Genomic DNA, 25916 nt, shown 5'->3' on the forward strand with positions numbered 1-25916 from the left:
GCGTAGGACTAGAAAGGCCTAAGAATATACCAGATTTCCTGACAGAGGCTTCCATGTTACCACCAGGTGAATTTGCTGAGAGATTACAGGCATTGAACAAATTTGGTGTTACTTGTAAAAATCACTGATCATCCTGAAATGTTTGAGCTATCCGTTTTAATACCATAGCCCACTTCTGCCTCCGGGAATCCTCCTGGCAGAGTCAGACAGGTGGGAATCTAAGGCCCATAGACCGAGCCAGGGCTGTTTCCAACCAGTGAGTATATTTAAGTGCATGACCTGAGATCTTGTATCTCCTCCTGAAGTATAAATCTTCCTTAAATACCCTGAACCAGGGATTGGAATGAGCTAAGTTGAAAATGAGGAGACTGAGCTAAAAGATACTTTTGAGAAATGCAACTTCACAATTTTAAACTGTGACTCAGTCTTCAGAAGAAAGGAATGTTGCATTCGGCTTCTTAAAGAATGTGTAAGTGTTTCTATAAATAGGTAAGGAACATTTGATAGTGCAAAGATCACTTGGCAATACCTTTAAATGTCCCACAAGCATTTAAAAATAACAGGATGAGGCCTCTCTTCTCAGGACATGTGGATGTGTTCCAGTTCTCCCTTGGCGACCATTAGCATGACTTCCCTGATAAAGGTGATTTAAAACAGTGGCTTACAAAAATAAGACTACATCCTATAGAAAGGCATTATTTTAAAATATGGGATACTGTTTGCACCCTTAAATGAGGGCGCTTCAAAAAGTTCATGGGAAATGTGTGTTATAAAAAACCATGCACAGGTTTAACTTCTTGCAAAAATGAACCTCTCTATTTATCCCACTTCCCACAGACCTTTTCAAGTGTCCAGCTATACTTTTCCAGGAAACTGATGCTATGTGGAATGCATACCTCCTATTATATTCTATTATGATAAGTGTATTAACAGGCAAAAATTGAAAGCTCATGTGACTTACCTACGTACTTCAAAACCAATTGGTGCAGTGATTTTTAAACCTGGATAGTATTAGGGTCATCTGTATGATTTAAAAAAAAATAGCCAGGCAGAATTCTTCTGAACCAAAAATCAAATTCAAAATTTCTGGTGCCAGGTAAGGGAAAATAATCGATTTTTTCAAAGTTCCCCAACTGATGCCAATAGATAACCAAGATTGAGAATCATCAGTGTGAGAAATCCTATCCTCTCATCAAAACAAACTTAGAAGTTTCAGTATTACATTCATGTTGAAACTGGAGGCAAGTGAAGGTTCAGCATGTTATGCGACCATGTATACCAGTTTGATCATCTGACTTTTTTTATACACTTGATATTCACTATCAGAATTTTACCTGTTGGTACAAGTGAATGAGAGTTTCACTGCAGAGATAAAGAGAAGATAGGATAGAGATGGAATTACACTGGAATCCGGATCAGAGAGTGAGGAAACCTCCAAATTATAGCATGAAAGTCCAGGGATGTAATTTGCAAACAGGACCTGAAGGCCTCCAATGTTTTGATTTGCTGTGTCTTTGTGATTTCAGTAACTAGTGGTAGAGGGGAACTATTGGTCTTCAGGAACCAATTATATCAACGTTGATATGTGTAAACTTCATTCATTTATCTCTGATAGGAGGGTTTGTGTCCTGGCTCTTCCGACATGACTTCTGACTCTGAGTTTCAGTTCTGGTACACATTCATTTACACCTGACTTTGTGGCCAAAGAGATGTAAGGCAGCTCGCAGGGTGTTAGAGCTAGGAAAGAAAGAAGACAGAAAATGTGAGTGTGGTGCACATGGTTGGGGAAACAGCGGACGGAAGAATGAGGAGGAAGCGGAGCAGGAAGAAAGAGGTCAAGGCCAAGAGAAGGTGGGATGAGCAAACACAATGGATCCTATAGGGATGTTTGCATACCAAGGGCGTTTTGGAAGAGGCTGATCACACACATCGTGACCCATACACAGCAAAAGCATCCAGAAAGCTTGTCTGTTGTTGCTTTGCTGCTTTTAAACTCTGTGTATCTACTCTGTAGCTGTTGGCTGCATCCTTTTGCGTAATCATGTTATGTATCATTCATCTGACCCACCTCTTAGAGATACTGTGATTGTCTGTAAGACAGCATTTATTAGCTAAACACAGATGTGTTCTGTCTCAATGACTTAGTTACACCTCCCCACAACCCCAAATCAGTGCACAAACATGTATGAAGCTGCTGTTTTTCAGGTTGGACACAGATAAGAAGGAGCGAGGCTGGGGCTTTGGTCTGAGGCTAAAAGAGTAATTCCACTCAAGCAGCACCGTAGTTAACAGAAGCAATCTCTTTGTCCAGCTTATTGTGATGCTGTTAACGAGGGCCCGGTTTCTGTTCAAATGGAATTTTCCACGCACAACAGCAAGGCATCTGGCCTGCATTTCTTGGAGTTTGAGCATCCTCGAGAGGTCTGGCCTCTGAGGCCTGGAGGGGAGACAGGAGATTGATTTTATAGAAGAGAAAAATGCTGTGGAGGAAGGCAATTTCAGAAGCACAAGTTTTGTGCTCTTCTTTATATAAATCCCGCTGATGAGTTGTTGGAAATTGTTGATATTACCATAACCACGGGCAATCCTATTGGAAAGTAACCTTAAATAATACATGAAAATGAATTGGAAAGTACTTGGTAAAACCTTTGGCTAGAAACAAAGATGTAGTGGACAAAAACGTTTTGTTTTCAAAGACTTCTAATGTAATACAGAGATGTCCTAAAATGACAAGGACTTTTTCATTTGTTCAGATGAGAAATTCTGTGCATACATATGTACATATTCCTCAAGTTGAACATCCAAAGAAGAGAAATCAGATTTTTTTTCAGTGTTTCCTGGGTGCCTCAAAATGCTGCACGCTTATGCATATCATTTACTACGTGCACTTTTTCTTTTCCAAAATATATAGCTACTTCAAATAATTCATGACAAGTGGAGTTTAAAAACAAGTCATGTGGGGGTGGCATCTCACATAGTCCTGAGACCCCCTGCATTTCATATCGGAATGCTTGGGTTCAAGAGCATCTCTGCTTCTGAACGAGCTTCCTGGTAATGGGAGCCCTGGGAGGCAGCGGCTGATGATTCGGGCACTTGAGTGCCTGCCTCCCACATGGGACACCCGGGTTGAGGTTTGGACTCTTAGCTTCCACTGGACACATTCATCCTCGGGTGCTGTGGGTATTTGAGGAATGAAGCAGTTTCGAAATCTCTATCTCTGTTTCCTTGCCTTTCAAACAAATACAGATTTGAAGCTTTAAACAGGGAAACAATTTCATTTTCAGGCAAAAGAATACTGAAATCCATATGGGAAATAGTTGTTGTAGGGAACTTGGAGCGGTATTGTGTCACAGCACGTTAAATAGACACTTGGGTACTCATACTATGTGTCAGCGCCTGGAATCCAGGCCTTACTTCTGCTGAGGACCCAGCTTCCTACTAATGTGCCGGTGATGCAATAAATGATGGTCCAAGCATCTTGGGTTGTGGATAGAGTTCCTAGCTTCTGGTCCAGCCCTGGCTGTTGTGGGCAATTGAGGAATGAATGAGCAAATAAAATATGTGTATGCTTGTGTGTGTGTTTCTGTCTGCTTTTCCCCCACTCTGTCATCTTCCATTCAAATAAGCATGGGTTTCAAACAGTTTTTGTACTAAAAATAAACATCTCTTCATTCCATTTTTCATGACCTTTTAAAAATTACTTTGTAGGTGGTGTCTAACTTTACAGAGAAAATAAATGAGGTTTAGAAAGATTAAATGACTTGAGAAAGTCATGCCCGACGATCTCAAGCAGCAGTGGAATTTGATTTCACATCTTTCTGGGCTTTGAGGCCTGTGAATCAATTCATCCCTATTAAATCACGTTTAATCCCAGGAAAATCTCCTAGTTGAAGATGTATTCCTAGATGCTGGTGAACGCCAACGTCCCCTCTGAACGGCCGAAACAGGTCTGTATACTCAGTGAGATAATCATTTCCAAATTGCAGAGATACAAACATGTAAACACACCTACACAACAGCTTCGAACCAGAGTCTTTTTTCTTTGATTAGAAAAAGAACAGCCAGGCCAGGCATTAATCCTAGGAGCTAAGAAAACAGTGTCCCACAGCCATGTACCTGGGTTTGGATTCCCAACTCCAGCTCCTGATTCTAGCACCTGGCCAGTGCACACCTGGCTGACAGTGAGGATGACTCCGGTGGTTGAGTCCCCAACACTCAAAAGGAAGATATTCATTGCATTCTCTGTTTCCAACTTTGGCCAACCCCAGTGCCAGCCAGATATTCCTGGCATCTGGCAAGTGAATTAGAAAAGTAGAAATTTCCGTATGTGTTTCTATCTCCCTCTCAGATAGTTTTATAAATAAGTGGAAACGAGAAGAATGGCAATTGATTGTATTTTATTTTCATTAAGGCAAATTTTCAATCCCTTCATGCAAGATCCATGTAGTTACCAAAAGAGGAGCTGTAGCTGTGAATTATGGCATCGCATATTAAGCTGCCACCTGCGACACTGGCATCTCACATCACAGCATTGGTTTGTAGCCTGGATACTTTGTTTCCAAGCCATCCTCCTGTTTCCCTAGGTGGGAAAGCAGCACTTCGGTTCCGACCTCACATGTGGAAGATAAAGGTAGGAGGGTTCCAGGTACCTGGCTTTAATCCAGCCTACTCCCATGATGAAGACCATTCAGAGAGTGCATCAGAAGATGGGCGAGCTCACCTCTCTTTTTCTCAACTACATAAAATAGAGTAAGATAGTAGCCTTTATTTTCTTTAAGGCAAGCTTTCAATCTTTCACACAGTATATATACAGCTAATAAAAGAGATACTTGATTTTAAAAATAAAATTGCCATTGCTTTTGGTTGCTTTGAGAAATCTATCATCGAGTTTCTATGAAAAATGACATAAATGACCCAGACCTACACTAGCTTAGAATATCTAATTTTTGCCCTTCCCGCTATATCCTAAATGTGTGTATGTGTGTGTGCGAGTGTGTATGTATACATACGTGTGTGTGCTTGTGCATGCTTGTGGGGAGTGTGTGTGTGTGTGTGTGTGTGTGTGTGTGTGTGTGTGTGTGTGTGTATCGGGAAGGAGGCTGTACTCCATAATGGAACTGGTTAGATCTGGGCTCACTCTCCGTCATCCTGAGGTTGTACTTTGTCATTTGCTTGGGATACTTGCTGAAATAATGGGGCACGAAGGGCCATGAATCTCAAACTGAAAGCTGATTATATGCGAGCAGCAAGGAGAGGCTACCATGACCAAGGAACGGAAAGGAGGGAAGAGGGCAGGAAGGGACACAGAAGGGCTCGCTGGTGGGTTAGAAGCAGGGCAAGAGATGACTTCTGGGATCCTCCAGCCAATCAACCTCAGTGCAAATTACAGCTCCAAACCATACAAGGAAACGCTTGCCTGATGAACTGCAAACATCCTAAAGGGTACAAGCAAAGCCTGTGCATATAAAACAGCCAGGACTGCAAATCCTGGGGAGGAGGAGCTCCATTCCACAAAGGACAAACCCACCGGCAAGAGTGTGGGGATGAAACAGATAGTCAGCTTGAACAGCCAGATTGGGTAGACAGAGTGAATGAGGATTAGTAAAATCAGCAACTCCATGTTATTTTGTGTTGTTCCTTAAAAGAGTAAACACTCACATTTTTTCCTAAACATTAACATTTACATTTGCTATTTCTCTATAAAAATTGCAACTCTAAAGTTCATCATTTCAGATAACAAATGAGGTTGCCATCTTTATTGGAATGTCTAAACTAAGTGATTAAAAGCATGAACTACAGAGTGAGCCTGGATGGGTTTGAATCCCAGTCCTGTCCCTTCCTAGTTCTGTGAATCTGGGAGTGTTATTTACACTTTCTGTAAGCAGGGTTCTCATCTGTACAGTTGGCAGCGTAATGATCCCTCCCTCATGGGATTGCTTACAGATGTTAAATGGGTTACTAGGTTCAGCTACACGGTCACCTGTCCGCTAAGATTTCCAGGCCTATCTTGGGTATAAGAACAGTTAAGGAGCTTCCAGTCCCATCCAGATTCCAGGCCAGCTGTCTCACTATCACAAGACTTTGTGTTTTGGGTTGAGCAAATGGCAGGCTATTGTAGCAGCATGAAAAAAGACAAAGAGCCCCTGGGAGACTGGATGCTTGAGCTGAATTTTGAGAAAGAACAAGACAAAAGTCTGGTTTTCTCCTCAGTAGAAACAATGTGTATGCAGGAACATGAACATTCAACCTCGCATTGCAGCCCTTCATTGGTGACCTCCATTTCTTTCCAACTCCATGACCAGAACATCACCCCCTGGTCCTATGTCCTGACCCAGACATCAGACTGCTCCCCTCTACCCCACACTGCAAAGACCACGCATTCTTGCTTTCTGATCATTCCGAATTTGTGAGAAACCAGGGGATGACTGTAAGTTGTAGCATCATGAAGTGAAGCCTTAGACACAATCCCAAGCTTATCCCAGCTGAGGGCATTCCCCAGAACAGCACCAGGATCCAAGAGCTATTCTGCTCCCGAGTCACGCTAAACCCTAGTGATCGGAGTCATCTCCCATCTCTCCTGTCTCACAACTCCCAAGGAAGGTGTTCTGATGTGGACACTCTATCTTCTATGTGATCACATCTGGCCTGCCATTGTCTGGTCATTTTGTGATAAACACAATCAAAGCAGCATTGCTCAAGGGATGCCTGGAACTGCAGAGGCTTTGGCAAAAACAGTCCCATCCAGGGAAGTGAAACGCCATGAGATGCACATCAACTCACTATTGAGTCAGTATCAGACTCCACAATGCACTTTGGATTATGGCTCCATGAAATTAACCTCACCATGAGTCACTTCCATGGCTACGCTCTTTTATTTCTTTCTCTTGAATAGTGATCATCATTTTTTTAAAACAAATGAATAATAGCTGTATATATAAATGAGCTACCACGTGACCTTGCAATGCATGTATACCAATCAACATAGAGTCATCAACATTTCCAACCCTTTGACATTATTTTGTGATTGGCGGCTTGGAGCTTCGTCCTTTTCCTTGTGAACTGTTGTGACTCTGCTGCACTGTGTAACAATGGGAACTCGTTCCTGTGCTCTAACGCTGAAGATGGAGGAGTCTGGATGATGGGTACCAAATTGTAGTCCTTTTAAAGAAAAGAATCATTTGAAACCTCGACTCTCCTCTAAAGAGAGTCACTTTAAAAGTGAAGGGGGTCCTATCACTTTCATAATTGGGAAATAAAATCTGTTGGAGAGAGCAACCCTCTAACACTTGATATTGCTACCTTACAGGCAGAAAACATTTTTTTTCCCTTATTATAGATAAACCTCTCATTCTCTCAAGTTCTGAAAACAGCCGTGTATTTCACTGTGCTTCAGCGCATCTCTGGCAAGCTGGATATTGAAACAGCACAGGAACCCTGACGGTCCTCGGTATTTCTGTAACTGGATGTCGAAGGTTTAATCCGCACTGCAGCGCTGTCTACAAGGGGTAATAAAACAGTGGAATAATATGCCAAGATAAGATCCAAAACACATATAATAGTGACAGGTGCTGCTCCATGACAAGGGCAGAATGAAATGTACTAAAAAGAGAGTAGCACTATAAAAAAAAAAAAAAAAGAAGAAGCTGTAAACTTCTTTCTAACAACTGCCACCAAACTAGAAATGCGAAGACACAACCTGTTCTCTTTATTCCTTTTCTGTGTCTGGGGCCAAATTCAAAACCTAGCACCCCAAAAGTAAGTTGTTCCAGTGAGAGAGGGAAGATGTGTACAGCTGACACGATGTAGGCTCTTTGTTCAGTTCCCTTCCTTTCCTTCTGCCACACACATGGATGTCATGTACTGCTCTTTGATGCCTGTCCTATCCACAGCCCCAGCCAGCTGGACCAGAGGCAAAAACAATAAATAGGCAATTAACACAGAGAGTCTGCTCTAGCCTGTGCTGGCTTCACAGACACAGAGGAAACATTATACAGTGAGCTATCATATTTTACCCACCATTTCACCCACCACAGAAACATAAAAGCAAGTATAATTGTTATAATCTGAGAACAACAGCACTTTGCATGTATGAAAACATTTGATTTTGCTTTTTAATGTATGCTCAGATAAAGGGAACAAATTTCATATATTTCATGGGTACAAGTCTAAGAAGACAGCCATAGTTCCCTCTTTTTTTCCCTCCTTCAATCCTTCTGTTCTTTTTTTTTTTTCTTAAATTTTGTGAAAATATAATTTCAATACACTCGATCCTCACAGGCTTCATGCAAAACTATTCATAATATTAAACCAGTAAAAAGTAGAAACGGGCTTGTTTCACTACCCATAAATGGTTTCCAGTTGCTTTGGGGCTAGCATGATTTCTAATATATATATATGGTTTAATCTACTCACTCTAAGAATATTGAAGTTGAGTGATTTTCAGACCATTCAGACATGAAATATGATTGATCATGATTTTGCCCTCTGACAGTGTTTCATACTCTCCTTGTTCAGTGAATAATATTGTGAGTCTCACAAACGCTACTGAGAAAGATGAGCAGTTGAAATACACAATATTTGGGGTGAGCATTTGGGTCCGTGGTTCGGACACCAGTCTGTTTAAGCCTGCTTGTATTCTAGGCAAAGGTGTGTCTGGTTTAAACTTGGACTCCAGACTTATTTCCAGCTTCAAGCTGATCACACCCTGGGAGGCATATCCCGGGATTGCCCACATGGCTGAGTTTCTGCTTCACGCAAGAGAAGCCTTGATTGAATTTCTGGTTCGTGGATTTGGTCGGAACCAGAACTAGGAATTTCGAGCTTTGGAGGGGGGAACCAGATGATGGGAGAATTCTGCCTGTCTCGGTCTCTCTGCTTGAATCAATAAGCAGCAAAATACACAGAATCTTGTTGAAAGGAATTTCACATAAATTAATTTGAAATAGTGTGAGGTACACTTAATACAATATTTGGGGGAAAAATTTCCACCCAAATAGTCTATATTGTTTATCCTAAATTCAAATTTGGCTAGAGAGTCTACACTTGGCACTTGCTGAATCTAGCACCCTTCCCTTCACCGTGGAGCGAAGCCTGCTTCTCCAGTGTGCTCACTGCTGTTTTGCAGTGACAAAAACACTTGCTCCACATGCAAGCCCATCTCATCTTCCTCTCAGTCCAAAGACCTACGGGAGAGAGTCTTGGATGATTAGATCCTGTGAGTCGTGCTCCCTTCCTCCTGCCCCTGTTTTCAGGGTCCTTGGATCCTGTTCATTTTCAATCACTTCTGATCATGCCCTTATCAGACACTCTGAAGCTTTCGGGAAAACCAGGGACTACCTTAGACACTGCCATTCCTAGTGCAACCTCCTTCCTTTCTCTCTCCAGTTTCTACTCTACCTTATTTCTGTGGGAGACAGAGCCAGAGGAGGCCTCCTGACTTCTTATCTAGAACTTGAGCCAAGGGGGACTAAAATGCCTATAACCTTATCCTGACAGGGAGGTTCTATTCTTTCCTGGTGCCCTCTTGTTTATACATTCATATATCAAACACCTGCTTCTCTTCGAAACCCTTCTCTCTCCCTTAAATATCAGAACAGGCTTCTCCACTGGAGAAAGGGGACGTGAACATGTTTTCTAGATAATCAGATACTCTTCCAAGCAGTCTTGGAATGTAAAAGGTCAACATCGTCACTTTTGAGTTCATTACTTGACCACACATATCTTAGAGCACTGTGAAATTAAAATCGTTTTTATATATCATTACTTTTATAGATTAATGAGAAAATAATGTAAAAGGGGATATGCCTCAACAACACCTAAGGCGTTGGGTTCAAATATCCTTCAAATGTAAAATAGCATTCTTATAGAACAAAAATATAAAGGAAAAAATTGATGATAATCCTATAAATTTCATAGGGATGTCACCTGAAAAATAAATGTGAAGAAAGTGATTTCTCATAGAGAACAGACTGTAATATTAGCAAAACAAATCAGCCAAGGGAAACACCAAGAAGATTTTGGAAAATTAAAATTTCAAGCATGTTTTGGAATGTTAACGAAATGCATTTAATATTTGAAAAAAAAATGTGTTACTAAAAGTGACTCAAGTAGAGCAGGAAAATCTTACAGTTCAATAAAAATGTGAAAAATAAAAAAAGAATCATCTGCCCCAAAATTCCAAAGAATTGGTGATCTCTACGCAAATTATTTGAAACCAGGAAGTTTTAAAACTGGCATTCAAAAATGCGGTCTTACTAAAACAAAGCAAAAATCTAAAGACATAGATCCATCGATACATTAAAACAATAATTTACTGCAACAAAATGAGGTTAATCAGTAATGAAGAGAATCCATTAACATATTTAAGTGTGTGAAACTATGGATATAGCTCATTAGATGATAAAAAGAAGATAAAATTCAATACTCATTCCTTGGGAGGATTATATAAAGAATGCATATCTTAGGGCAATTCAATAAAATTACAAATAAAATAGGAATGTTTTCTGTTTATTATTATTGTTATTGAACATACTTTTGGAAATTTAGTGCATTGTAAATGTGACTACTATGAAATGTACATATTAGAAGGAAAACAAATTATAATTTATACTGATATATTCTTTACAATGTAGGTAAGTAAAAATCTTGGCTTTCTCAGAACTAATAAGAAACCTACTAAATCAGTTAAATATAAATAACTACTTAAAACAGCTTCCTTTATACCAGCATTAGCAATTATAAGGTTTTTAACAAACACACAAGATGTTTCCATAATGACATTAATGAATATTCATAATTAACCTATCAAAATATGTAAGTTTCTCCTTGACAAAAACCAATGTAAATCTGCAGAACTGAAATATTCATAGCCAAGACGACACAAGTCTATGATTGGTTCCAATTTGTTTGTTTTTTGTTTGTTTTGTTTTGTTTCACAGTTGCACAGGGAAGAGGAGGAATTAATTACCCATGAGAGCAGCATAAGTCATGGATTGATCCTTACTGAAGGCAAGTGTGGGCTCACGGGTGCTCCTATCAGTTCATTATTCCCCACACCAAAAAGCTCAAAAGAGATTTTTCCAAACATTCTTTGGAAGAATAAACAGATAGGGATAAATCATATTTGCAAAAGAGTGAAAGACTTGCCTATCAGATGCAAAATTTTTAAGTTATTACATCAAGTGGATTTGTCCCAATAGCAAACAGCAGTTTGATCCAATAAATAGATTGCTCTGTCAATGCAGCATCAAGTACAGTTTGACTTAGACCTAACTTATTCTGACCTCTAATTAATGTTCTACTGTGCCCCAGTTTACACAATGTCCTAAATTTGCTAATGTTCTTGAAAAACTATTGTTTTCCACTTTAGATCCATCAATACATTTAAACCTTTAATACACTTCCACTTTAGACTGTTTTACCCTTGCTCTAGTATCGGGGTGAGGAACCTTTTTCTGCCAAGTGCTATTTGGATGTTTATAACCTCATTTGTGGTTATAAAAAATTGTCAACTTAAAGATCAGCCTACTGTACATATTACTTAACATAGATTCCTGCCTGTGGATGCTTTGGTAGACCAGCTCAAATGATTCTGAATCAATTCGGATGTTCCTCACCCCTGCTACTTAGAGTTCAAGCCAAGTCTCATCTGGTATATTTCTTTTTCATGATACAGTTGCATAGGCACAAAGGATTCCCCTATCCACCTACACATTCCTCCCCTGGTGTTTTCCCCCATATTATCACAATAGCCTAGTCCTTCAGCAACACTCACAAATCCATCATTCTGCTGTCTAAATGTGTCATAGCATTGTAAGTATGGAAAATGGTAGAAACGGGATAATGCAGAAAATATTGAGCACAATGAGACAAAATTATAGAATGTACAAAACAGAGAGTAGAAATGATGTGAACATCTGGATTTAATCGGAGCAACTTAAAGACAGTGGGAAGCAGAGGCAATGGGGAAGCAGAATTTTCAAAACTCGTGAAATGTCCATTGTGTCATGAAGCATAACGGAGCTAAAGACAGATAAGTTAAACAAAATCCACATAGCTAAACAGAAGAAAATTAAAGCACAAAAATATTTTAAAAGTTAGTAAAAAAGGCTATTTTATAGCCAAAACAACGGTGATTAAATAGTTAACATTTCGATGAAACACCAAAAGGAAAGAAACTAAGTACATGTCATCAAGGTTTTATGACAGAATTCTGTACGAAATGAAGACATTTTCTAAGAAACAAACTGTAACAGCACACGTCATCATATGTCTCATTAAGAAATTCCTAAATATGATCTTCAATAGGAAAAATCTTTCCCAAATGGGACTTGCGAGGTACAGCAAGCAGTTAAGATAGGCACACTCGCGCGCGCGCGCACACACACACACACACACACACACACTCATAGTAGCCTTTTGGAAAAGCCAGAAACAGGAATAACCAAAATTTACATAAAAAAGCATGAACAAACAGGTTGTGATGCATTCACATAAATAGCATAAAAATAAAAATAACTATCAGACTGCTCAATAACATTGATAAATCTTAAAGATATGTGATGAGTTGGAGTCACAACAGTGACTGGAAAAAATCAGTTTGCAAACAGAATCCTCTTTCCAGCACTCTTTCGGCTAATGGTTTTGTTGAATCAGAAAGGACCAAAGAACAAAAAGTTGAAATGTTATTTTTCCCCCTTTTGATTCATTTCTTAGTAAGTCTTAATCTTCTTTGATGTTTGACACAGAAGCAAGGTTGAGATTCCATTCTGGGATGGCTGCAAGATAGTGTCTTCTTCACCTGGAATGGTATTCGAGAGACTCATACACCCTCGAGGTTTAGCAGAAATAGAGAGGCAGAAAATATGAAATCCAATAGTGGGCAAAACCTCAACTCATCTAAGCCAAACTGATGAAATACATGTAGCTTCATCAGTAGGACCAGGTGGCAGTCACCCAAGAGTTTTGAAGGAACTCAAGGATGAAATTGGGAAACTGTTATCCAAGATGCCGGGTGCAACACTACCAAGCAGCCACTGCTAGCAAAATGACAGATTGCCAATGTCGTTCTGTTCATTAGAAGGGGTCAGCAGAGGACCCAGGGAACCTCAGATGGCAAGTGCCTCCTCCGTTTGTCCAGTCTCCAATAAAGAATAGCATCATTAGGCACTAAAATAAAAATAACTTCCTAGAGGAAAGACAATATGGCTTCTGAAAAGGGATAGCATGACTCACTGATTTATTATTGGCCTCTGAGGCATGTACATAAAAGGCCAAATGTTGGCACCATCTAAAGACTTGTTTTAAGTGCCGACATAAGCAGGAGTGTGAGAAGGCAAGGAATGCACCAATCCACATGGATAAGACAAACAAGGCTTTTCCCTACTACCTGTCAAGAGGAATTCCTCTGTACTAGCAGCAAGGGACATTCAGAATGCACAGTCAAGGGTGTGCTACTTCACACTGTGTGTTGGGGGGAGGTGAGGCGGTCAGCATTGCAGGAAAGCAGCTCAGGCTGCCGCTTGTGACACCAGTGGACATGGATACCATGTCCAACCCAGCTTCCCATCCAGGTTCCTGATCGTGCAGCACGAGAAGGCTGCCACTCATGTGAAAGACCCAGACAGGGTTTCTGGTTCCTGGCCCAGATTTGGCTGTTGTGAGAGTGAACCAGAAAATGGAAGAGCTCTCTCTCTCTCTCTTCTCTCTCTCTCTCTCTCTCCTTTTCAAACAAAGAAACACACAGGTTTGCTTTTAAAAAAGAAAATTACAAAACCTATTAACATTTGGAGTGTTCATGCCCATCAGGAAGTATTTTTCTTGAGCATTAAGGAAATGCTAGTGTTTGTACTCAGAAGTGGGACAACAGAATTAATTCAGATGCCTTCCGTTTTCAAATAAGTCACAATCCACCATGAGGGTGACTGATTCCAGTACCAGTGGAGTGGGCCTGATGGTCCCCTGGCCAAGCTCTGCATTCAAACCCGTGTGCCTCTGTGAGTAGCTAATGATTGATACCAAGTAAGACAACCATGATTATTTAACAACGCATGTCTCACAGCCACAGTCAGCAACTGAATTAATACATGCTGCTGTAGAGAGCATGGAGGTAAAACAAAGGGTAAATTCCATTGTTAAAATGAATGGAAATGACATTGTTGACAAATCAATCCTACAAAATGATGTTATTGGCTTCTGTGGTAGAGAAATACCTAAAGGACTTTGAACAGGTGAAAGCCTTTACCTCACAGAGAAAGCAAGTAGAAATGATGAAGGCTTTTGTTGGTACACAGCATCAAATCTGATGCGCCCAGGTATACACACTGCACACAGATGCGTAACATCTCCAAAAGCTTTGCAAAAAAGAAAACTACCCATTGTTTACTGGATTTTTTAAAGCATAGAAATTTATATATATACATTATATTATATATTTTCATAATATATAATATACATTTTAAAGATTTATTTATTTTCATGGGAAACTGAATCCACACAGAAAAGGACAGTAAGAAAGACAATCAGCCTGCTAGTTTGCTAATCAAGCGGCCACAATGACCAGAACCAAACTGATTTGAAACCAGGAGCCAAGAGCCCCACCCCACCCTTGAACTCCACCCCCCCAACCCCCTGCCAGTGGATACAGGGTCCCAAGACCATGGGCCATGCTTGTCTATCTTCCCGGGTTACAAACAAGGAGCTGGATGGGAAGTGGGGAACCTGGTAAACACATTGGAATCCATATGAGATCCCAGCACATGTAAGGCAAGGACTTAGCCACCAGGCTACCACGCTGCGTCCATAGCACAGAAATTGGGAGGTGGGGGGAGAATAAAATAAAGAAATTGCTGTGTATGAATCTAGAACCTGACCAGTTCTGCCAGTTTGGTGCAATTCTCAACCTTGCTGAAAATCCAGGGAAGACTACTCTTTCCTTAAACAGGAACATTCGAGACACATGGAACAATGTGGGCAACACCAAGCACAGGAGGTTGACATTCCTCCCACCAGTCACGAAGTCACGTGCTTCTAATCAGTTTTAAAACACCCACCTTCTTCTTTCCTGCTACATTAGCTTGGAAGCTGTCATTTAAAGAAATTTATCATCTACGAGTTACAGAGGAAGCGTGAGTGTTCTTTGGCATGAGGAGAAAAAAAAAAGCTCTTTGATGATTAGATTAGTCAACGTGTTCAGAGCCTCTGATGGCACTGCTGAGTTCTGTGGAGAAAAACAAGAGCTGAAAAGGAGTCTTCACAGAAGCAGGCACCATTTGTACCCGTTTCCCCAAGAGGATATTTGTTTTCTCCTTTCTTCTCTTGCACACTTTTAAAAAATGGCACACATCATGGTCGCCATTTGTAATGTGAATTTTCATTTGGAATAGAAATGAAATCTTACAGGTGCCATTGCTCCGTCAACACTTCTCTGTCCCCTCCTGGGGGACCACCCTGGGAAGTGGCATCCTCTCCTTTGTCTTTGATTCTCAGCATGGCCCCGTGTGGCCTACGGGTGCATGCTTGGTGACTGTGTAGGGAGTGAGCTTGCTTGTCCTCTTCTTCTGACACTCCTCCTTCTCAAAGAAAAATGAGGTTTTCATTCTGAGTCTCCTGTAGCATGGAGAGGAAAAGAATTGCCTGCTTATCTCAAAGGCCTCACATTGGAAAGCGAGTGAGCCTGCAACTGCATGTCATCACTCTAGCCAAAGAGGATTCCTAAGAAGTAGGTATAAATGTCGATAGATAAAATTAGCAGGAAAGGCTTATGTAGGTAAGCATATAAATGTCTTGTCTGTCAGACTTACAAACCTAAACACCCCTGTGATGTCAAAGATTGAAACACTTGGCAGGTCCACGCACACTCGCACATACACACTCAAAATCTGACAAGGAGAATGTAGCCCTTTTTTTTTTTCCAGGGGGAAACTAGGAAACAAATGTAGAAATTAGATACAACGGCTAACTATGGATCCTCCGCTTCTAGCTACGACCTTAAAGGAAGAATAAGCAATGTATGTAAAAAGTTGGCCACAAAGATGGTAATAAAATATGTACATTGATAGCTCCAAATTTAAACCATAGAATTCACTGGCAATAAGTCTGTCAAGTTAATTAGAGTGTATCAAAATGATAGGTTACTATTCAGCTATGTAGTAGTTAATCTAGAGCAGAAAATACTGTGTAAGAATGAAACTGTCTAGTGATTTCATCATTGTTTTTAGCCTTTTTGTACTGCTGTGGAAGCTGATCTTCCGACTTTTCATCTGTTGAATGCCCTGGTTAGTGGTGAAATAAGTCCATGATTATGGAACAGATTGAAAGTATTTCTTTGCAAAAAAAAAAAAAAGATAGAAAAAGCAGGAAGGAGGGAGGGAAGGTAGAAAGAAAGAAGAGAAGCAATGAAGTAAGGAGGGGACTGAGAGAGGGCAAGGGCGAAGGAGGAAAGGGTTTATTATTGTATTTATGCCTATGAAATACATGAAATCTGTTCTTTTGACATTAACTCAAAACAAAAATAATGTGAAAAATAGCATATAGAATGCATATTGACCTGAAGTAATATTCGTAACTTCAACAGAAATGATTGCTAAAAGCAAAGCATGCTAAACATTTTGTAGATGAGGTATCATGCATATGTAGATATTTAAGCTACGCTGGGAAACGGTCAGCACATGAAGGCCATTTAAGGTACCAGTGTTGTGGTCATGTTTATCAGATTCATCTGTAATGAACACGACTTACTTCTGAAACAAAAATGCAAAAATAGGCATGATTTTTAGACTCTACGTCAACATAGTCTTTCTAAAGAAAGAAAACTTAAGAAAAAAATTTGGCGTTGGTGCTCTCTGTCCCTTGGTGGAATGGGAAGGCTTTGGAAGTGAAAACCAGGAGACAATCAAGACCAGAAAGCAGGTGCAGTAATCTATACTCGGAGGCCTCTGATGAGCAGGTTTCATAGTCTCAGCTATCGTCCACAAGCCCTTCCAATAAACACTTGAAAATCAAACACGCCAAGCCTGAGAATTTTCTCCAACTCTACAAGTGATGCTTAGAGTTTATCGCCTTTTATTTTAGATCAAACTATCAAAACGATCTTTAATCCAAAACAGCCGGTGTAGATCCAGCATTTACATCTGAAGTCAAGCTATTTATCATCAGAGATTTTTAAAACGCCCTTGATTTTCTTTTCATCCCTAAGATGCCAAGAGGGTTAGTGATAGTACAACTTCAAGAGTGATAGTTAGGCTTTGTTTCTGAAGCAGCCCTCTTTACTAACACGGGAAATTAAAAAGGCAAACATGACCAGCTTGTCAATCTTAAAAACAGCCTTGTGACTCTCGGCGATATAAATGTACAAACCGGGGAATTCATTTTTTCACAGCAGTATTTTTTATTACTTTGCCTTTGTTTGAGTTTATACCTTAATACCAACTGAAGGAATATGTTCAGATTTAAAATCAGTATGCATCAGCTACTGCTGAAGGTACACTCAAACCGTGTGCTAGGACCTAGGCAGCCAGATTTTTGAATCATTACACCTCGGAGCACTCAAAAAGAACTATTTGGGGTAGAATAAAAACTCTTGGTTATTGCTGACATGAATGCAGGCATTCTGGGAACTTCTAGCGAACTTAATTGTTGATTTGTAAAATAAAGTTTTAGTGATATTTTTTCCATTTTTGATGGGTATGTGGTATGCATTGAGACATGGTGATGAGAAGAATGACAGTCCCCTTGTTCTACAGCTTATGTGAGAGTGAGAAAGGCATTCAATGAGAAAATCATGCTTTTTGGCAACAAGGAACAGTCTGAGACAGAATGATGGGGAGACAGCAATGTCCCACTAGTCCCCAACTGAGGAGATGATGTTTAACTTGTGCCATGTAGGGTGAAAGTCACTGACATTTTGAATAACATTTTTGAGGGTGAGGTCAGAATACTCTGCCCATGGCACTTCGGAGATGATTCCTGCACTACACCTCGTTGGGGGGGAGACAGGTGGATAAGAATCTGAACAGACAGGCCATGCTAAGTTCCCCCAGGTTACTACTAGTAGATCAGAGCTGTTGTCTACAGGGACATACATTCATAAAAATCCATACGGATAGGAGTTTTCCATGGGCATAGGAGTCTACTTCTCTAATGGGTCTTATGTCATATGAAATTTTGGTTAAATGTCTCAACTTTTCTCCTAGCAATGTCATTTCATACGTAAACATAAATTTACCTGTAAAATTCCAGCACCTTTTGATGCGTGAGGAAAACACACTCCTTTTGCTGTTCCCCGTGTGTTCCCCTCTGGATTTCACTGGCGTCACTCTCTTGGTGTGTGTGCTCCCTCTTTGGTCCCTCTGATTTGGCATTCCTTCACTTCTGTACTGTCATTGTGCTTTGAGGATCTGCAGGTCTATACTCTAAGCCTCCTTTCCAAGTTCCCCCTGACTATCTCAATCCCCTCCTCTCACTTCACCTATCATCTTCACGTCAGCAATTCTGCATTAAACTTATCCAGCCAGGCGCTTTTCCGAAACTCCATCCATTTGTCAACTGCCTGTGTGACATCTTCACTTGAACACTTCATTAAGATCTCAAATTTAGCATGTCAATGGGTAAAATAAAGATCTTATTGTTCAGTCCTTTCCTTCTCTAGTGAACTCCAGCTCCCTAAATAGGATCCTTCACTTAGCTGTTGCATTAGTAATCAGGGAGTCAACCATGGCACCGTCTTTTCCCTTGTCTCCCATATATAATTGGTAATTCAATCATGTCTGTTTGACAGCTGAAATATATCTTGTTCTTCACAACATTCGATCATTTCCCTTGTTGCCAACTCTTGCTTGGATACTGCAAGTGTTAACCTCACATCCCTTCTTGGCTCCCCTGCATTTCATTTTTTTAAGTGAACATCTTTTTAGATTACCCCTATGCATTATGTTCTGAAACAACTGCATTCAAGGTAGAATAAAGGGGAAGAAAACTCACCTTGTGTGAATATCATTTCCATGAGAGTGTAAAATCTTTCACAAAAGTCCCCACCACATATGCCCTACTTCACCTTAGCCAGGTCAGTGTCCTGAGGTGACTGACAGGGAGGTTGGATGAATGAGAAATAGGATATGTCCAAGAGAGGGAAGCCAGAATGGCTGCTGATTTTGTAATAAACAGAACCGACCATTCTTCAGTGAACTTTTTAAAATAGCAATTAAATAATTAAAGATGCACCGTAGGCTCTGATCACGGGGGATATCGTCCTTAGTCACTGAATCAGTGCAGTGCCTGGCCTGCATAAATCAGTTAAAGTCAGTTGAAGGGATGAACAAATGAACATGAACAACAGAGGCACGGAATACAAACAGACAAATCAGAAAACTGCCAGCACAAACATTCCTAAACTGATTGCTATAGCTCACATCTCATGCCTTAACATCATAAAATGTTAGACAACTCTTTGAAAGTGTTCAGTTCTTTACTCATGGGATGAAATTCTCCTAATTCCTGCCCTAGCAGTAGACATGAATATCACTGTTGTCATCAGGATCTAAGAACTAATTCTAATGAGGAAATGAAAGCAGGAGAGAAAAGAGAAGACAGAGAGAGGAAGAGAGAGAGAGAGAGAAATGAAGAAGAAAAGAAGGAAGGAAGAAGAGGCTTTTATCCTTTTGCCCCTGTTAAGGAGTTATATGATCCAGAAAAGCATCGATTACCTTTTAAGTAAATAAATGTAAATAGATTTTCAACTAAATCATTCAAATACCATTCAACAAGAAGTGATTAATAACTAATAAGTTATTTATAAGAGTAGCCATAACCATTTTATTCTAAATTTTCCACTGTTGAGAAGCATCGGGCCAAGAGATCAATTTGTTATTCAGATTGGCTGATTAGGGGAAAAGCAAATGTAAAATACATGGCACAGAAAAGAGGCTTGAGGCCATTGCGTTTTTGTCTCTAGTCCAAAATGAATTTGAATTGACCTCCATCCCTGTAACATCCCAACGCTGTATCTATGGACAAATTGATAATGTTCTTTGGCTCACAAATGATATACCAATCTTCAGTTCTAAACACAGCTATTCCACAAGTTGAAAAATTAAGTTGGAGCAAGTTAAATGCTACTGAATACACTTAACTACAGACAATGTAATAATAAAATACAAGGAAGCAAATTCACACACCTGTGACTGGCTATTCTAAGAGGTAAAAAATCTGTTCCCAGTTTCTGGCAGATATTCTGGGTGGTCATGTCAAAACACATGGGGCATGATACTACAAATATCACTGAGAGTTTTCTTTATAAGAGTTGTAAATATTCACACTTGCAGGATTAATTTTAAACACACTTTTCATTTGAAATAAAAGTTCCTTAAAGACAGAAAAAGTGGCTTTACCATTGGCAAAGGAAGTCCCCTGAGGGAAAAAAAAATGTAAACAGATGGCTGAGAAAGATCACCCACACACTGAACACAGATCTTAGGAAGGCATCTCTAAGAATGAAGCAGCACTTCCCAGCCTGGGCCACTGCCCACCAGAATCCTTATTTAACCCACGGGAAATGCACACTTTATACCTCTGGCCAAGAAAGATCTCAGCAAAGATCTCGTACTTCACAAAAACCCAGACTGTTCCCCAACTCTTCCCAAAGTGAGCGACAAACCATCAATCCCCTAATCAATCAATTTCCATGATCAACCCTGAAGTAACATCTTCCCCCAGCGACGGGCTGTTAAGCCTGAGCTAAGCATATTAAGCATCCAATTTAATGTATGACACACATCTGTTCAGCTTTCTCGGCAACAGCAGCTTCAAGATAACGTAAATCCCAGACTTCATCAAAGAGAAAAAAAAAAATCCTGGCAACATTTAAAACAGAGTTTTAAAATATAATCCAAATGAGGGCGGGAGAGACCATGTTGCTATAACTAATGAGATTACGTAATAAGAAACCAAATCCTAGAAATGATCTGAGCAGAAGCACTTGATCTTTTACCTGGACTTATTCATCTTTTCTTTCAAGGCCATCTGCATTTCCCCAAGACTTGAATGTACACCAGGTCAGCCAAGCAAGGTGGGAAAGGAGCCCTCAGCAAATACTTTGAACACCTCCCAGCCCAGGGGTTCTGGAGGAAAACTCACCGAGTGATCTTTCACAAGGAGGGCACAGCACTGGACTCCAGCCATCAGCATCTTGTGTGGGTTCCAGGCCACTGAATCCGCCCTGTTGTGTGACATAAAGAAAGGGACAGAGCAGGAAGGAGTCTCACTTGGTCTCTAAGGATGGAGAGCGGATGGACAACAACAGTATCCCTTGGGAGTATGCGCACACATGCCACTCTTCTACAGGAATCTTGTTTGAACAATTAGGGGGGATGTAGAGAATATTTGGGGGGTGGGTTGTTTTAGAGTTTTGTTGTTTTTAAGTAAAACAATGGCTTTGTTTTTGTCTGTTTTCAAAATGTCACTTGGACGGCAAAAACCCTAAGAAATTTCTTTTGGCAAAATATAAGCTAACCACAAACTTGGAAACCTCATTTACCTGTGGATGCCACGGAGGAGCTCGCGATGCTTCCTGGACATTAACGCTGAACCACCCCAAGAAGCCTGTTGAGACAGTTACACACACAGTAAGCAGTGTTATTTTATTATTGTTCACCAGGGAGCTGTCACAAGGCCTTCGTTTTATATAGTTGGTTATTTGGTTTTATGTCCTGTTAACTAGTTGGCGCTTGGGCAAGTTTAGATCACTTTGTCAGCATAGGTAAGTCCCCCAAAAATCCTTACAACGGAACTCTATACATCACAGATACAATGACACAGTAACAAATTGAGCTGCACATAAGTGAAAAGGGATTAAATGGACACAGTCCATGCATTCTCTGGATGCTTAAGATCTAAAACAAAAACAGCTTCATCATAATAGCATTTGCCATAAACTCTCTATAAGGACAACTCAGGGTAGTAGGCTCATTTTCTATGTACTGAAAGATGAATATCATGAACAAGGCAGATACTAAGCCAACTTGGAGGAGCTAAGTGGGAACATATCAGTTAATGAAAAAATTAGATCTTTTTTATCCCAACGACTCTAATAAATACAGATAAATCAAAGGTAAGAGAAGGAGAGAGAGGATGCCTTGGACATCAGAAAGTTATTTATTACAGAGGTAATTTCAATGAGCAAAGGAGGAGCAAGGAGAGAAAGATGAGAGCTGAAATCTCATAGTGCTAACAGGAAGGAATGAGGAACTGATGTAAGCAATACCAAAATAAATGGGACTGACATTGCAGTACAGTGGGTAGAAGTGCCACCTGTGACACTAACATCACATATGGGAGCTGGTTGGGTCCTGGCTGCTCCACTTCTAATCCAGCTCCCTGCTGAGAACCTTGGAAAAGCAGTGGAGAATAGCGCAACTGTTTGGGCACTTACACTCACTGTGGCTTCTGGCTCCAGGCTCTGACCTGGCTCAGTTCTGGCTGTTGTAGCCATCTGGGGAGTGCAGAAGCAGATGGAAGATCTCCCTCTCTCCCTCCCCCCACCCCGACTTCCTGATAAATAAATCTTAAAAGAAGGAAAATTGAGTTCGGTCCCTGTATGTCTAGCAGACCTTCAAGTTTCGCGTATAGCTCAATGATGCATGACTGTGACAAGAGAAATTGAGTCTATGTTGAATGCTCTCCAACTTTATTTAAGCCTCACAATTTCCTCCTTGAGAAAACAATTATTATCACCTCTATTTTTTGTAGATAGGTTCAAATGTTACAGACAAGTTCTCCAAGGTCTCAAAAGTATGAAAATCAGACTTTAGGATGTTAATTTCTTCTCTTTTCATAATATGATGACTTGGGTAAAATCAGGCAAATTGGGGGGAAAAAAACTACAAAAACTTGCAAACTGGCCAAATAGAACACACGAGGGTGATGGGAATCTGTTAAATAGGAAGTGAGCTCAAAAGTTACCTGGGATATAGACAAACAGCATCCTTTCTTTCTTTAATTTAAGAAGAGAAGTAAATTTCACTGTCCTAGGCAAGGATGTGGTGAGATTGAATTAGGAAGATGAAAGCAATATCTGCAGGATGCTCAACATATTACAAAACATGAATTTATTGAAAGGCAATGAAGAGAAGGTACAAGACAAGCCACTTGGTGGCCTTTAATTTCCTTCAAAAACAATGCTTTCATTCAGGGCTGGAACCGGGGTGAGGAGAGTCGATCGGCATGCTGCACAAGATAAAGAGGAATCCATCCACTGAGGTGGACCCTGGTGTGGCCTGAAGAGTGAAATCGTCTCTGCATCAGAGCCCCAGCAGGCTCACTCGATCCACCTTGGTCCCAGCCCAGAAACCACAGGCAGGTTCGTCTTCACCAGCTCCAGCATGTTCCCAAAGGTTTGTGAATTCGGATACATCGTGAGGGTGGGTGCATGCGAATCCCAAAGACTCCTTGGAAAAAGAACCATGCCTTGGAGTCTGTGGTCAAATTCCCTTCTCGCTACGCCCGCTCCTGTTGAAATTCACAAAGGACTGCAGGCAACTGTGGCTGGGCAACAGCATTGCCTCCTACATCTAAGGAAAAAAGAATTTTTAATATGTTTTTATTTTGAATTTTGAATCATGTGATACAATTTTGTGTAGGCTGGGATTCCTTCCAAACTCCCACCCCCCCCATCAGATTTTTCCCGTTTTGTTACAATAGTGTAGTTCTTCATAATGAATCATAATTCTATCAGTCTCTTATTTAAGTGTACCCCAACATTTTAGCCACTAGGCTTCTGTGCTGGGATCCTATAATGAAGTGCCACTTTAATACACATGTGAACATTTTCTCAGTGTTAGAGTTTATTAATTTGTTTGAAGGGTCAGAGAAGTTTGTGGTCAAATTTAGTCTGACATTTTAGGCAGTTGATGCCTACTCCGCTCAAAAACAGAATCATTTAATATGAGAAAATATTTTCTGATAAAAGATTTTTTACAAAATTCCAGCCATTAGTTTTTAGAAAACTTAGTTTTCCATCCCCTGATAGACTGTAATTCTAAGCTCCCCAAATCTCTTAATTCATTCCTAATTTAGAAACCACTATAGTTACTCTGTTTTACATAAACTACTTAATCCATATTTGATATTTTGCTTATGAGAGTAGAATGTTTAAGCATAATTGCTAGTGCGTTTCAGTTTTCCTCCTTATTTCCAGAATTACAAAAGTACTCACTTCACGTCATCTGTTGGGACATAATGTATTGTTATGCTTCTAAATCTATAAAAATCAGTGAGCTGTAAGTTGAAATATGAACAGACACAAATACTAAAATCAAATTGAAATAATCTACCTGAAGGATTAACACTGACATGCTATTGAGTCTGCAGCTCCAGAGAGCTTTGCCTAACTACTGCTTTCCAAATATTAGCATCTCTTTAATGAAAATCTTGAACTGTGGAAAAGTCTTTTTGATAGGAAATCATAGACATGACATTTGAAAGGGTAAAATCATTCAAGCTATGACCCTGCATGGAGGTGACACTCCCAAAGGCGCAGTTACCTCTATTGCTGCACGTTAAAAGGCATTTCTTCCAATAAGGAGAATCTGAACTATTTGCTTGCCGGAGCAAGCTTTCCTAATATCTCATCAACAAGTTCAACTGCTCCTTTTCCGGTCTGTGTTTGATTCAAACTAATTAGCTCCTGGTCTCCCAAAACAAGCGGGGAGGGGAAAGAAACATGGAAATAAAAAGCCCCGAACTCGAAACAAGCATTCATGGTGCGCTGAATTCAACTTTCCGGCTCTAGGTAAGTAGAATTCTTAAAAATAATCTTGAAGGAAAAATGAATTATGAAAACCCCAGGACTTACAGAATTAATGGGAAGAAATCCAATCCATCAAGTTACAAAATTATGAAGAATATGAGTTTTACCCATCCCTCTCAAATCATTATCTGTAATAGATCTAGATAAAACCTACTTTAATTAGAGGAGGCAATTATGTAAGGTAGATTTTGCAGTTGCTGGCTGATTGAAATCATATTTTACAGCTAGAAGATACTTTATAGGCCACATCTGCCGACGCCTTTACAAATGAACACTGTCACCCAAAGGACCAAGCTCATGATGCAGAAGCAGATTAGAATCCCAAATCTCAGCCTCTTGATTACATAATCAGAATGTATGCCTCAAACCGCACTGCCTCAACAACAGTAGATTCCAGAGGGGACCAGGGTGGGTGTGGGGGTGCGGGGCAGGAGATTATTTACAGCAGTGAAACTGTCAATGGAACCCGGAAAACTAAACCAAAATCAACATGACTTTTGGGAGTCTTCTTGATATCTGATACTATTTATCCCAATTTAGAAACACTTTAACGCTAGCAGGGGCCTCAGATCTAATTTCTGATGGAAAACTTCCTACCAAAGCTACAGAAACGAGACACACACATGTGTACACACAGATCCACTTACATCCACATGAAGCCAGAGGCCGTGTCTCTCGCAGATGTCAGCTATGTCCTCCAGAGGGTCGAAGGCTCCCAGCACAGTTGTGCCAGAGGTGGCACAGACCAGAAATGGTGCCGCTCCCTGTGAGAAGGATCCACACACAAAGACAATTGTCATTGTCACTCTAAAATTTGTCCAGTAGTAGGCTGGTCAACAAAAAGGGCTGCTGGTAAAATCACTTCCCTCCAGTGAGCATAGAGCCATCTTTTTCCTCTCAGTGTCTCTTAAAGTACATTGTCCCTGCAATGTGTTTTTATGTTCGTTACTCTCAGAGGTTATTGTGTTTGACCCAAACTCACTCCATTTAACTAACCTGGAGCAGAGAGCTGTTACTCTTCAGTAGAAAGTGAGACAGAGCAAGCATAGCAGATTAACACGGCTAAACTTCACTAGGCAAAAATTAAAGTGATGGCACACCCTCAATCTATTTGCCA

At 40.3% G+C, this 25916-nt stretch overlaps 1 protein-coding gene across 1 annotated transcript in view; it reads right to left on the reverse strand.

Annotated features, from left to right (window-relative positions):
• The window catches only part of GADL1 (glutamate decarboxylase like 1), a 123221-nt gene that overhangs the window by 63945 nt on the left and 33360 nt on the right, over positions 1 to 25916 (reverse strand). Inside the window, exons 9-11 of the mRNA XM_041003895.1 lie at positions 25447 to 25563; positions 21530 to 21594; positions 21130 to 21211 (exon numbers count right to left, since the gene is read on the reverse strand). Coding sequence (XP_040859829.1) covers positions 21130 to 21211; positions 21530 to 21594; positions 25447 to 25563 — 264 coding nt within the window. The remainder of the gene's footprint in view (positions 1 to 21129; positions 21212 to 21529; positions 21595 to 25446; positions 25564 to 25916) is intronic.

This window comes from Ochotona curzoniae, unplaced genomic scaffold (genome assembly GCF_017591425.1).
Source record: "Ochotona curzoniae isolate NIBS_2020 unplaced genomic scaffold, NIBS_Ocur_1.0 contig_1302, whole genome shotgun sequence".
Classification (NCBI taxonomy): Eukaryota; Metazoa; Chordata; class Mammalia; order Lagomorpha; family Ochotonidae; genus Ochotona; species Ochotona curzoniae.